Raw genomic sequence first — 11,870 nt, forward strand, 5'->3', positions numbered from 1 at the left:
AAATGTCATAGAATAAAAAGGGATAGAAAGTCATAAAAACGTCATAGTATAGTAAGGCATAAAAGGTCATAGTATAGTAAGGCATAAAACTTCATAAAAACGTCATAGTATAGTAAGGCATAAAACGTCATAGTATAGTGAGGCATAAAACGTCATAGTATAGTAAGGCATAAAATGTCAAAAAACTGTCATAATATATTAAGGCATATAACACTGTAGTATAGTAATGCATAAAAAGTCATAAAAACGTCATAGTATAGTAAGGCGTAAAACGTCATAAAAACGTCATAGTATAGTAAGGCATAAAATGTCATAAAAATGTCATAGAATAAAAAGGCATAGAAAGTCATAAAAACGTTATAGTATAGTAAGGTATAAAACGTCATAGTATAGTAAGACATAAAACTTCATAAAAACGTCATAGTATAGTAAGGCATAAAACGTCATAAAAACGTCATATTATAGTAAGGCATAAAACGTCATAGTATAGTAAGGCATAAAACGTCATAAAAACGTCATGGTATAGTAAGGCATAAAACGTCATAGTATAGTAAGGCATAAAACGTCATGAAAACGTCATATTATAGTAAGGCATAACCCGTCATAGTATAGTAAGGCATAAAACGTCATAAAAACGTCATAATATATTAAGGCATATAACATTGTAGTATAGAAATGCATAAAATGTCATAAAAACGTCAAAGTATAGTAAGACATAAAACTTCATAAAAAACGTCATAGTATAGTAAGGCATAAAACGTCATAGTATAGTAATGCATAAAATGTCATAAAAACGTCATAATATAGTAAGGCATAAAGTGTCATAAAAACGTCATAGTATAGTAAGACATAAAATGTCATAAAAATGTCAAAGTATAAAAAGGCATAGAAAGTCATAAAAACGTCATAGTATAGTAAGGCATAAAACGTCATAGTATAGTGAGGCATAAAACGTCATAGTATAGTAAGGCATAAAATGTCAAAAAACTGTCATAATATATTGAGGCATATAACACTGTAGTATAGTAATGCATAAAAAGTCATAAAAACGTCATAGTATAGTAAGGCATAAAACGTCATAAAAACGTCATAGTATAGTAAGGCATAAAATGTCATAAAAATGTCATAGAATAAAAAGGCATAGAAAGTCATAAAAACGTTATAGTATAGTAAGGTATAAAACGTCATAGTATAGTAAGACATAAAACTTCATAAAAACGTCATAGTATAGTAAGGCATAAAACGTCATAAAAACGTCATATTATAGTAAGGCATAAAACGTCATAGTATAGTAAGGCATAAAACGTCATAAAAACGTCATGGTATAGTAAGGCATAAAACGTCATAGTATAGTAAGGCATAAAACGTCATAAAAACGTCATAGTATAGTAAGGCATAAAACGTCATAAAAACGTCATATTATAGTAAGGCATAACCCGTCATAGTATAGTAAGGCATAAAACGTCATAAAAACGTCATAATATATTAAGGCATATAACATTGTAGTATAGAAATGCATAAAATGTCATAAAAACGTCATAGTATAGTAAGACATAAAACTTCATAAAAAACGTCATAGTATAGTAAGGCATAAAACGTCATAGTATAGTTAGGCATAAAATGTCATAAAAATGTCATAGTATAAAAAGGCATAAAAAGTCATAAAAACGTCATAGTATAGTAAGGCATAAAATGTTATAAAAACGTCATATTATAGTAAGGCATAAAACGTCATAGTATAGTAAGGCATAAAACGTCATAAAAACGTCATGGTATAGTAAGGCATAAAAATAGCATAGATTGTAAAACGGGTAAGCTGGATTTGAACTCACAACCTTATGATTATTAGGCATCAGTTCTAACCACTTGACCATGAAGTCATTCCTAAGCCAGTTACCGTAAAGGTAAAAATAATGTCATAGTATCGTAAAGCTTAAAAAGTCATAAAAGGCATAAAATGTCAAAAAACTGTCATAATATGTTAAGGCATAAAACTTCATAAAAACGTCATAGTATAGTAAGGCATAAAACGTCATAGTATAGTAAGGCATAAAATGTCATAAAAATGTCATAGTATAGTAAGGCATAAAACTTCATAAAAACGTCATAGTATAATAAGGCATAAAACGTCATAGTATAGTAAGGCATAAAATGTCATAAAAATGTCATAGAATAAAAAGGCATAGAAAGTCATAAAAACGTCATAGTATAGTAAGACATAAAACTTCATAAAAAACATCATAGTATAGTAAGGCATAAAACGTCATAGTATAGTAAGGCATAAAATGTCAAAAAACTGTCATAATATATTAAGGCATATAACACTGTAGTATAGTAATGCATAAAAAGTCATAAAAACGTCATAGTATAGTAAGACATAAAACTTCATAAAAACGTCATAGTATAGTAAGGCATAAAACGTCATAAAAACGTCATATTATAGTAAGGCATAAAACGTCATAGTATAGTAAGGCATAAAACGTCATAAAAACGTCATGGTATAGTAAGGCATAAAACGTCATAGTATAGTAAGGCATAAAACGTCATAGTATAGTGAGGCATAAAACGTCATAGTATAGTAAGGCATAAAATGTCAAAAAACTGTCATAATATATTAAGGCATATAACACTGTAGTATAGTAATGCATAAAAAGTCATAAAAACGTCATAGTATAGTAAGGCATAAAACGTCATAAAAACGTCATAGTATAGTAAGGCATAAAATGTCATAAAAATGTCATAGAATAAAAAGGCATAGAAAGTCATAAAAACGTTATAGTATAGTAAGGTATAAAACGTCATAGTATAGTAAGACATAAAACTTCATAAAAACGTCATAGTATAGTAAGGCATAAAACGTCATAAAAACGTCATATTATAGTAAGGCATAAAACGTCATAGTATAGTAAGGCATAAAACGTCATAAAAACGTCATGGTATAGTAAGGCATAAAACGTCATAGTATAGTAAGGCATAAAACGTCATAAAAACGTCATAGTATAAAAAGGCATAAAACGTCATAAAAACGTCATATTATAGTAAGGCATAACCCGTCATAGTATAGTAAGGCATAAAACGTCATAAAAACGTCATAATATATTAAGGCATATAACATTGTAGTATAGAAATGCATAAAATGTCATAAAAACGTCATAGTATAGTAAGGCATAAAACGTCATAGTATAGTTAGGCATAAAATGTCATAAAAATGTCATAGTATAAAAAGGCATAAAAAGTCATAAAAACGTCATAGTATAGTAAGGCATAAAATGTTATAAAAACGTCATATTATAGTAAGGCATAAAACGTCATAGTATAGTAAGGCATAAAACGTCATAAAAACGTCATGGTATAGTAAGGCATAAAAATAGCATAGATTGTAAAACGGGTAAGCTGGATTTGAACTCACAACCTTATGATTATTAGGCATCAGTTCTAACCACTTGACCATGAAGTCATTCCTAAGCCAGTTACCGTAAAGGTAAAAATAATGTCATAGTATCGTAAAGCTTAAAAAGTCATAAAAGGCATAAAATGTCAAAAAACTGTCATAATATGTTAAGGCATAAAACTTCATAAAAACGTCATAGTATAGTAAGGCATAAAACGTCATAGTATAGTAAGGCATAAAATGTCATAAAAATGTCATAGTATAGTAAGGCATAAAACTTCATAAAAACGTCATAGTATAATAAGGCATAAAACGTCATAGTATAGTAAGGCATAAAATGTCATAAAAATGTCATAGAATAAAAAGGCATAGAAAGTCATAAAAACGTCATAGTATAGTAAGACATAAAACTTCATAAAAAACATCATAGTATAGTAAGGCATAAAACGTCATAGTATAGTAAGGCATAAAATGTCAAAAAACTGTCATAATATATTAAGGCATATAACACTGTAGTATAGTAATGCATAAAAAGTCATAAAAACGTCATAGTATAGTAAGACATAAAACTTCATAAAAACGTCATAGTATAGTAAGGCATAAAACGTCATAGTATAGTAAGGCATAAAACGTCATAAAAACGTCATGGTATAGTAAGGCATAAAACGTCATAGTATAGTAAGGCATAAAACGTCATAAAAACGTCATAGTATAGTAAGGCATAAAACGTCATAAAAACGTCATATTATAGTAAGGCATAACCCGTCATAGTATAGTAAGGCATAAAACGTCATAAAAACGTCATAATATATTAAGGCATATAACATTGTAGTATAGAAATGCATAAAATGTCATAAAAACGTCATAGTATAGTAAGACATAAAACTTCATAAAAAACGTCATAGTATAGTAAGGCATAAAACGTCATAGTATAGTTAGGCATAAAATGTCATAAAAATGTCATAGTATAAAAAGGCATAAAAAGTCATAAAAACGTCATAGTATAGTAAGGCATAAAATGTTATAAAAACGTCATATTATAGTAAGGCATAAAACGTCATAGTATAGTAAGGCATAAAACGTCATAAAAACGTCATGGTATAGTAAGGCATAAAAATAGCATAGATTGTAAAACGGGTAAGCTGGATTTGAACTCACAACCTTATGATTATTAGGCATCAGTTCTAACCACTTGACCATGAAGTCATTCCTAAGCAAGTTACCGTAAAGGTAAAAATAATGTCATAGTATCGTAAAGCTTAAAAAGTCATAAAAGGCATAAAATGTCAAAAAACTGTCATAATATGTTAAGGCATAAAACTTCATAAAAACATCATAGTATAGTAAGGCATAAAACGTCATAGTATAGTAAGGCATAAAATGTCATAAAAATGTCATAGTATAGTAAGGCATAAAACTTCATAAAAACGTCATAGTATAATAAGGCATTAAACGTCATAGTATAGTAAGGCATAAAACTTCATAAAAACGTCATAGTATAATAAGGCATAAAACGTCATAGTATAGTAAGGCATAAAATGTCATAAAAATGTCATAGAATAAAAAGGCATAGAAAGTCATAAAAACGTCATAGTATAGTAAGACATAAAACTTCATAAAAAACGTCATAGTATAGTAAGGCATAAAACGTCATAGTATAGTTAGGCATAAAATGTCATAAAAATGTCATAGTATAGTTAGGCATAAAATGTCATAAAAACGTCATAGTATAGTAAGGCATAAAACGTCATAAAAACGTCATATTATAGTAAGGCATAAAACGTCATAGTATAGTAAGGCATAAAACGTCATAAAAACGTCATAGTATAGTAAGGCATAAAAATAGCATAGATCGTAAAACGGGTAAGGTGGATTTGAACTCACAACCTTATGATTGTTAGGCATCAGTTCTAACCACTTGACCATGAAGTTATTCTTAAACAAGTTACCGTAAAGGTCAAAATAATGTCATAGTATAGTAAAGCTTAAAAAGTCATAAAAGGCATAAAATGTCAAAAAACTGTCATAATATATTAAGGCATATAACATTGTAGTATAGAAATGCATAAAATGTCATAAAAATGTCATAGTATAGTAAGGCATAAAACGTCATAAAAATGTCATAGTATAGTAAGGCATAAAACGTCATAAAAACGTCATAATATATTAAGGCATATAACATTGTAGTATAGAAATGCATAAAATGTCATAAAAACATCATAGTATAGTAAGGCATAAAACTTCATAAAAACGTCATAGTATAAAAAGGCATAAAAAGTCATAAAAACGTCATAGTATAGTAAGGCATAAAATGTTATAAAAATGTCATATTATAGTAAGGCATAAAACGTCATAGTATAGTAAGGCATAAAACGTCATTAAAACGTCATAGTATAGTAAGGCATAAAACGTCATAAAAACGTCATGGTATAGTAAGGCATAAAAATAGCATAGATTGTAAAACGGGTAAGCTGGATTTGAACTCACAACCTTATGATTATTAGGCATCAGTTCTAACCACTAAAAAGGCATTAAATGTCTTGAAAACATCATAGAATAAAAAGGCATTAAATGTCTTGAAAACATCATAGTATAGTAAGGCATAAAACTTAATAAAAACGTCATAGTATAGTAAGGCATAAAATGTCATAGTATAGTAAGGCATAAAAAGTCATAAAAATGTCATAGTATAGTAAGGCATAAAACTTCATAAAAACGTCATAGTATAGTAAGGCATAAAATGTCATAGTAGTAGTCTTTACCTTGTACGCGTCCACCACCAGCTCTATTAGATTTGGAGCCTGGAAGAGGCCTAACCTTCCCAGGTAGGAACCAGGCAGTAAGTGCACCAACTCCTAGGGAAGGGAAGGAAGTGAGGGTAATGAAATGCTTTCATGCTTTTAAATTAATTCCGAGATAATATTGGAAAAAACACTACACTAGCAGCACAAGTCAGACAAGTCAGTACCATTACTATTCATATAAAAACATTTGATCTTGGAGGAAAATCTTGCTTTCCTCAAATCTTTGTGGGGCAATGTAGAGTAGATTTTCGCCGTTTAAAAGTTATACTATCTGTTGTTAAGTACATGCGTGGGAGACATTACCTCGTACCACTGGTACTGCTGCTTCTCCACAGCAAAGATGGAGTAGATATGGTTTTCAAGCAGCTTATCAGACAACTGACCCACACTGGGATGGTCCTGAGAGAGAGAAACCAACAAACTAAATTACAAAATGTAAGTGCCCAACCACGTTTAAGAAGACTGTTCTCATGTACAGTTATTTTGTATATCATCTTAAAGCATTGATCTGTTATTGTCAGGTTAAAAGTCTGCAAAACTTTTTCACCTCCAGCCTCTGTAGAAATGTACACAGTCCATTATTGTGTGACCATGTGAGCTTTAAGATGCACTGTACGTCCAGCTGAAGCTTCCTCGCTGATTGTGATTTCTGAATTCAGTGTGGCTTTTCTGGCCCTGACTGCTCAGCACCTACAAATATCTTCCTCCTCTCACCATCCTGGTGCTCCCTGTGTAGACGTTGTTCTCCAGGTGACAAAGGCCATCGTGTGGCGTCACAATCCCGGCCAGCCGGCTGTCCAGGGCGAGGTGAGATGGCTGGTCAGTCATCAGGAGCAGCAGACGCTTGGCATCTGGTCGCCAACCCACTGCCCTCTAAAAGAGAGACAAAAATCAAGATGCCATATTATGCTTAGCTGTAAATCTAAAAAACCCAAGTTATTGCCCAACTTCACAAATGACATCATTTTTATTCTCATACAGCAGCTACACTCACAGAAGCTAATGTGGAAAATATTGTTTGTGTGTGCTTCATATTTTAGAAGTTTACAACATGTGGTAAGAAACTGCACATTCAGACATGTTACTCATCTGAATTATATTAGTGCCCTTGGTGATCAGCTCTTTCTATAATGCCCAATTACAACAAAAGCAGCAGAAATTCTTCCATTTGCCACAGAATCTCCCTGTTTATGTCTGTGACTTGTGAGAAAAATGGGTTTGTGTGTGCACGTGTGTGTATTTAAGGAAACTCAGTGAGCTTATAAGTAGGCCTGACATAATGTAGAGTCTATTTCTAGACTCATGACCACCACGGTGTTTCCCTGCAGACTGGTTACTCAGGGCCCCCCTTGCATGGTGTGAATCACAGCCCTCCCGCAGCCATAGTATAAGCAACTGTGACTCTATGTGTGTTCATCTGCCATACCCCAGCAATGGTGTCATTAAATAGTGGGGTTCCAGTGGCACCATCCAGTGCTGAGTCAGGCTGCTTCCATTCTCCCAGAATACATGCCTCATTTAACAGCATGAGACTTACCTCCAAATTTGGGCTTAACTAACATTTCTGTGAATGTATTCAATAAACTCTGTTGTGTTTCACACATGTAGCCTGAGTTCCCGGCATCTGTGTATACACACCTGGCAGACAGCAGCTTGCAGCATAGCATCCAGCCCTCCCTCAGGTGTGTCCATGTTTCCGGAGATGCGCTGGCGTTTGATCACCCGTGTGAACTCGCTCATGTTTCCCGTCATGCTTAGGACGTGGTGGAAGCCGTGGGCTGGACGACAGCGGATCTCATAATCACTGGTGAGAGGCAGAGACAGTCATAGAACAGAAAAAGATTTTAATTGCAACATTCAGGAATGCAGAGCTCCAAAACAACCACCAGAATAAACAAATGCCAAAAGCCTGTCTGTTGTTTCAGTCTCCCAGCACAGCTCATCATCAAAACAATGTTGCCACCAGCAACTGATGAGTCTCTCCCTGAGTCACACAAAATTAGGAGCACATAATGGGAGCAGTTTGCTTGGATTTTTTTTTTTTTTTAAATAATCACCACACCAATCTTTTTGTCTCATTAAAAGAAGAAAAAGTTAGCTGAGAAATATGACAAACCAGGCTTTCTATCCTAATCACAGCAGGAACATTAACTAAATGAGCTCTACCCACTTTTTTTCAGCTATCAATAACCAAACCGGTAAATTCTGAGCCTTACCTGCAGGGGTTGTTGATCTTGGAGGGATGGACGTTGATGTAAGGGGAGACAGGTTTGTCCACGAACGAGCCGAAACCCAGCCAAAGGTCTGAGGAGTGCTGTGTCATACGTAGAGAGAGAGCTACACCCACTGTCTTCAGCTGGACCACAGACAGCATATATGGTTGAAGAATGGTACACAGCGGGACAAGAACAAAGGACAAAAACAAAATCAGATATGACACAAGAGAAGAAAACAAAAACTGTATTCATGTTTGAGAGATTCCTCATTTAAAGAAGAGATGTCAGCTCTGATATTTCTGCAGTTTATTCCATATAAAATGAAAAGTACTCATCTCATATGCGCCAACGATCTAATACTGAGTCATTATCTGTGTTTAGGAGTACAGGTTCTTTAAATAATGCACTTTGTCCTTATGAAAAAAATTGAAATGCTTCAGCACTGACTCACTGAAAGGAACAGTGATGGCTGAGTGTTTTAACACGTACATGATCCAGGTTTTCCTGCATAGAAGCCGATACATCCACCAGGTAGTACAGATCCACAGGGTAACGCTCCAGCTGCTTCACAGCCACTATGACACTGGCCTCTGCACCTAGGAACACACACACACACTGAACAGTTAACTTTAAGTTTTACCTCTGCAGCTTTAAGAAAATGTGGTGCAAATTGGAGATCCAGTCATATTTGAGGCAAAAACATAAATTTGTCAGTCGTCCTCACCTGGTCTGAGGGTGATACTGATGTCTCCTGGGGACACTTGTGTGTTGCTGATGGTGGCGTTGACCTCCACCTTGATCTCTGTCTGCTCCATGAACTCCAGTCCACAGCCTCTTCTGAGCAGGTTCACAGACAGGTCGCAGCGCTGGCCAGGCCACAACCCATCCTGAAAGTCCTATAAAAGGTCACACAAGGTCAAGAGGGGGAAACAGCAATATCTCCTTTAGTATATTTTATTTGCACTTTTTCAATTTTGTATTTACAAAATCATGCAAATGATAGAAAGCAACACAAGAGAAATTAGCAAGCCAGACATGGAGCAAAATAGCAGACAGACAGTTGTGAAGATGATTCACATAATGCGTCTTTTGAGATGTTATCAAAGTAATCGTGTCTCAGGAGTGAGAACCAGTAACAAGAAAACAAAGTAGGTCAAGTTGAATGCCACATTGTCCCATGAACTCTCATAAGTCAGGGCCACTGATGCTGAGAAATATGTGACCATCTAAATCTGTCAAATCTCCTCTGTGTTTTTGGGTTTATGCAGATTTAAATGTCTCCATTTGTACAATAATAATATTTGGTTGACCACTATTTGAAGCAGGGTAAACATCCCTGTACTGTTCCAGTAATGGATATATTCTTTCACCCACTGGTTTGACTGTGTGATCTTTGGTGTCTGTACCGAGTGCTAAACCACTGGTTCGTTTCACACACGAAAACATTGGAAATCGAAACTGGTTTCACATTTACTCACTTTGGTTTCATTTTTCATTTCTGTCATTTCTATGATGTTTGCATTGATTTGCAACGATCAAAGAGCCATTATAGTTTTATTATGTGAAGTCACTCATTAGTTAAAAATATCAGGATGAATTGTCCTGTTTGTGTTTACTCATCCATGTCCTCATCTGCTCTCTGTGTATCTGATCACTGAGGAGAGGGAAGTTCAATCCAAGTGGGAGATCTGACAGACAGAGATGGCATCGCATCGTCCACTTAGCTCTTTTTTATTTAGCACAGTAGTATATTATTTGATCAGCACTGTGTTGAATGAATCTTGATACATTGTAGATAACCTCTCCACTGCCCAATAGCCAGCAGCTCAAACAATACAGCACAAAAATGTCATGCTTTGCAGCTTTAGAGTGGATTATCGACCTTTGGCACTTCAGTCTGAGAAACACTCACAAATACACTGGAATTGACCAGAAACATAAAAGTAGACCATTAAATCTGTGTATTTACAAAGTGTCATGGGCCTGATTGGTATGAGTCCATTTAAAGAGTGTGACATGACCAACAAGATCACACAGATAAGGACTAAAAATAGCACAGGAGCAAAGCAGCCACAGTAAGAGCTGAACATGTAGCTGAATATGCAACCACAGGCTGAACCTGAAAGCTCGAATGACTTCGGTGTATTTATGGCTGCGCCCTTGGCTATAATTTGTCCTGCAACTACTCCGAATTTCAGAAAGTTTCACAGAGACTTCCTGGGACTTCCCTCACACAGTTTTCCCTCTTCTCCTGGCATTAAATGAAAGTGTCAGGATGTGAACGTACACACTGATAAGCTCTGTACTTGCTTGAGAAACAGAGTGGATGGCCCTGTTAGTTTGTGTGTGTGAGTGTGTGTAGGAGGTTAGAGAGGTGGAGAGGTTTGAATGCTTTCACACACAAGTGAGCAGGGCCCCGCTTAATGATGTCAGATAAGGTTAGGGTTCACAGGGTGGGAAAGCACCTGAAGTCTGTAAACACACACATGTGTGTGTGTGTGTATGTGTGTGTCTGTGTGTATGTGTATGTGTGTGTGTGTGTGTGTGTGTGTGTGTGTGTTTGTGTGTGTGTGTCTGGGAGGGTTTACAGCTTCTCAAAGCTAATTCAGGATGGGCTCTTTACGAGACAGTCTGACACCCAGAAAGCAAAGACAGATACAGACCAACACAGGCGGAAATATTCACACACACACACACACACACATACACACACACACACAGACGCCCTCACACAGGTCATAGGGCCGGGCACTGAGCTCTAACATACACATTATATTCCCATCTGCGGACGCCGTGAAAGCTTTGATGTGTGTCATCTGTTGAACGCTGCTGGCCGCATTTTTCTCTCACTCTACCACACACACACAAACACACACTTTTTATACACTGCCCTACCTCCTTGAAGCACCAGGCACACTGTGGTCCACGACTGAGACACTCTGTGCAAGAAGTGATACTGGTAGACCGACACGCACTGTTACCTGCGGACGGGGGAAGGAGGAAGAGCAGAGAGGAGAAGAGAAGAGAGAAATGTGTCATTAGCATATAAAAGAGTGTGTGTGTCAACACTCATTAACCATGCAGCAGAGGCCCCTCTGGATATTAAGAGATCTCATAAACACTTTTGATCATCGAAGCACCACTTAGCATCTCATAGGAGGCTATTCAGAACAGTCATGTAGTGGGAAAACGTCTGGGAGTGTGGGAACAGGTGCTTGAGTTGTTGGAGTGGTGCAATGGATCATTTCCCCCACCCACACGCAGTCATGCAGGCACACACACAGAGGGCATCTAATCATGAGTCAATCAGTGAAGGCTACATACGAACGCATGTAGGCTATTAACGAAGTGGCAAAATCTGCCACAAATCTGTCATGGTGCAAGATGCTTTTCCACAACATTAGCAAGATTGAGATGTAGACTGAAAATTCTTACGAGGTGACAAAGGGCACAAAATGG

General features: G+C 35.7%; 1 protein-coding gene across 1 annotated transcript in view; it reads right to left on the reverse strand.

The window, feature by feature from the left end:
- Nucleotides 1-11,870, reverse strand: part of itgb8 (integrin, beta 8) — a 27,358-nt gene that overhangs the window by 13,987 nt on the left and 1,501 nt on the right. Inside the window, exons 2-9 of the mRNA XM_056399642.1 lie at nucleotides 11,307-11,392; nucleotides 9,136-9,307; nucleotides 8,901-9,007; nucleotides 8,412-8,551; nucleotides 7,834-7,999; nucleotides 6,910-7,068; nucleotides 6,499-6,594; nucleotides 6,154-6,246 (exon numbers count right to left, since the gene is read on the reverse strand). Of these exons, the coding sequence (XP_056255617.1) occupies nucleotides 6,154-6,246; nucleotides 6,499-6,594; nucleotides 6,910-7,068; nucleotides 7,834-7,999; nucleotides 8,412-8,551; nucleotides 8,901-9,007; nucleotides 9,136-9,307; nucleotides 11,307-11,392 (1,019 nt within the window). The remainder of the gene's footprint in view (nucleotides 1-6,153; nucleotides 6,247-6,498; nucleotides 6,595-6,909; nucleotides 7,069-7,833; nucleotides 8,000-8,411; nucleotides 8,552-8,900; nucleotides 9,008-9,135; nucleotides 9,308-11,306; nucleotides 11,393-11,870) is intronic.

Source organism: Seriola aureovittata, chromosome 16 (genome assembly GCF_021018895.1).
Source record: "Seriola aureovittata isolate HTS-2021-v1 ecotype China chromosome 16, ASM2101889v1, whole genome shotgun sequence".
In the NCBI taxonomy this organism is placed as follows: domain Eukaryota; kingdom Metazoa; phylum Chordata; class Actinopteri; order Carangiformes; family Carangidae; genus Seriola; species Seriola aureovittata.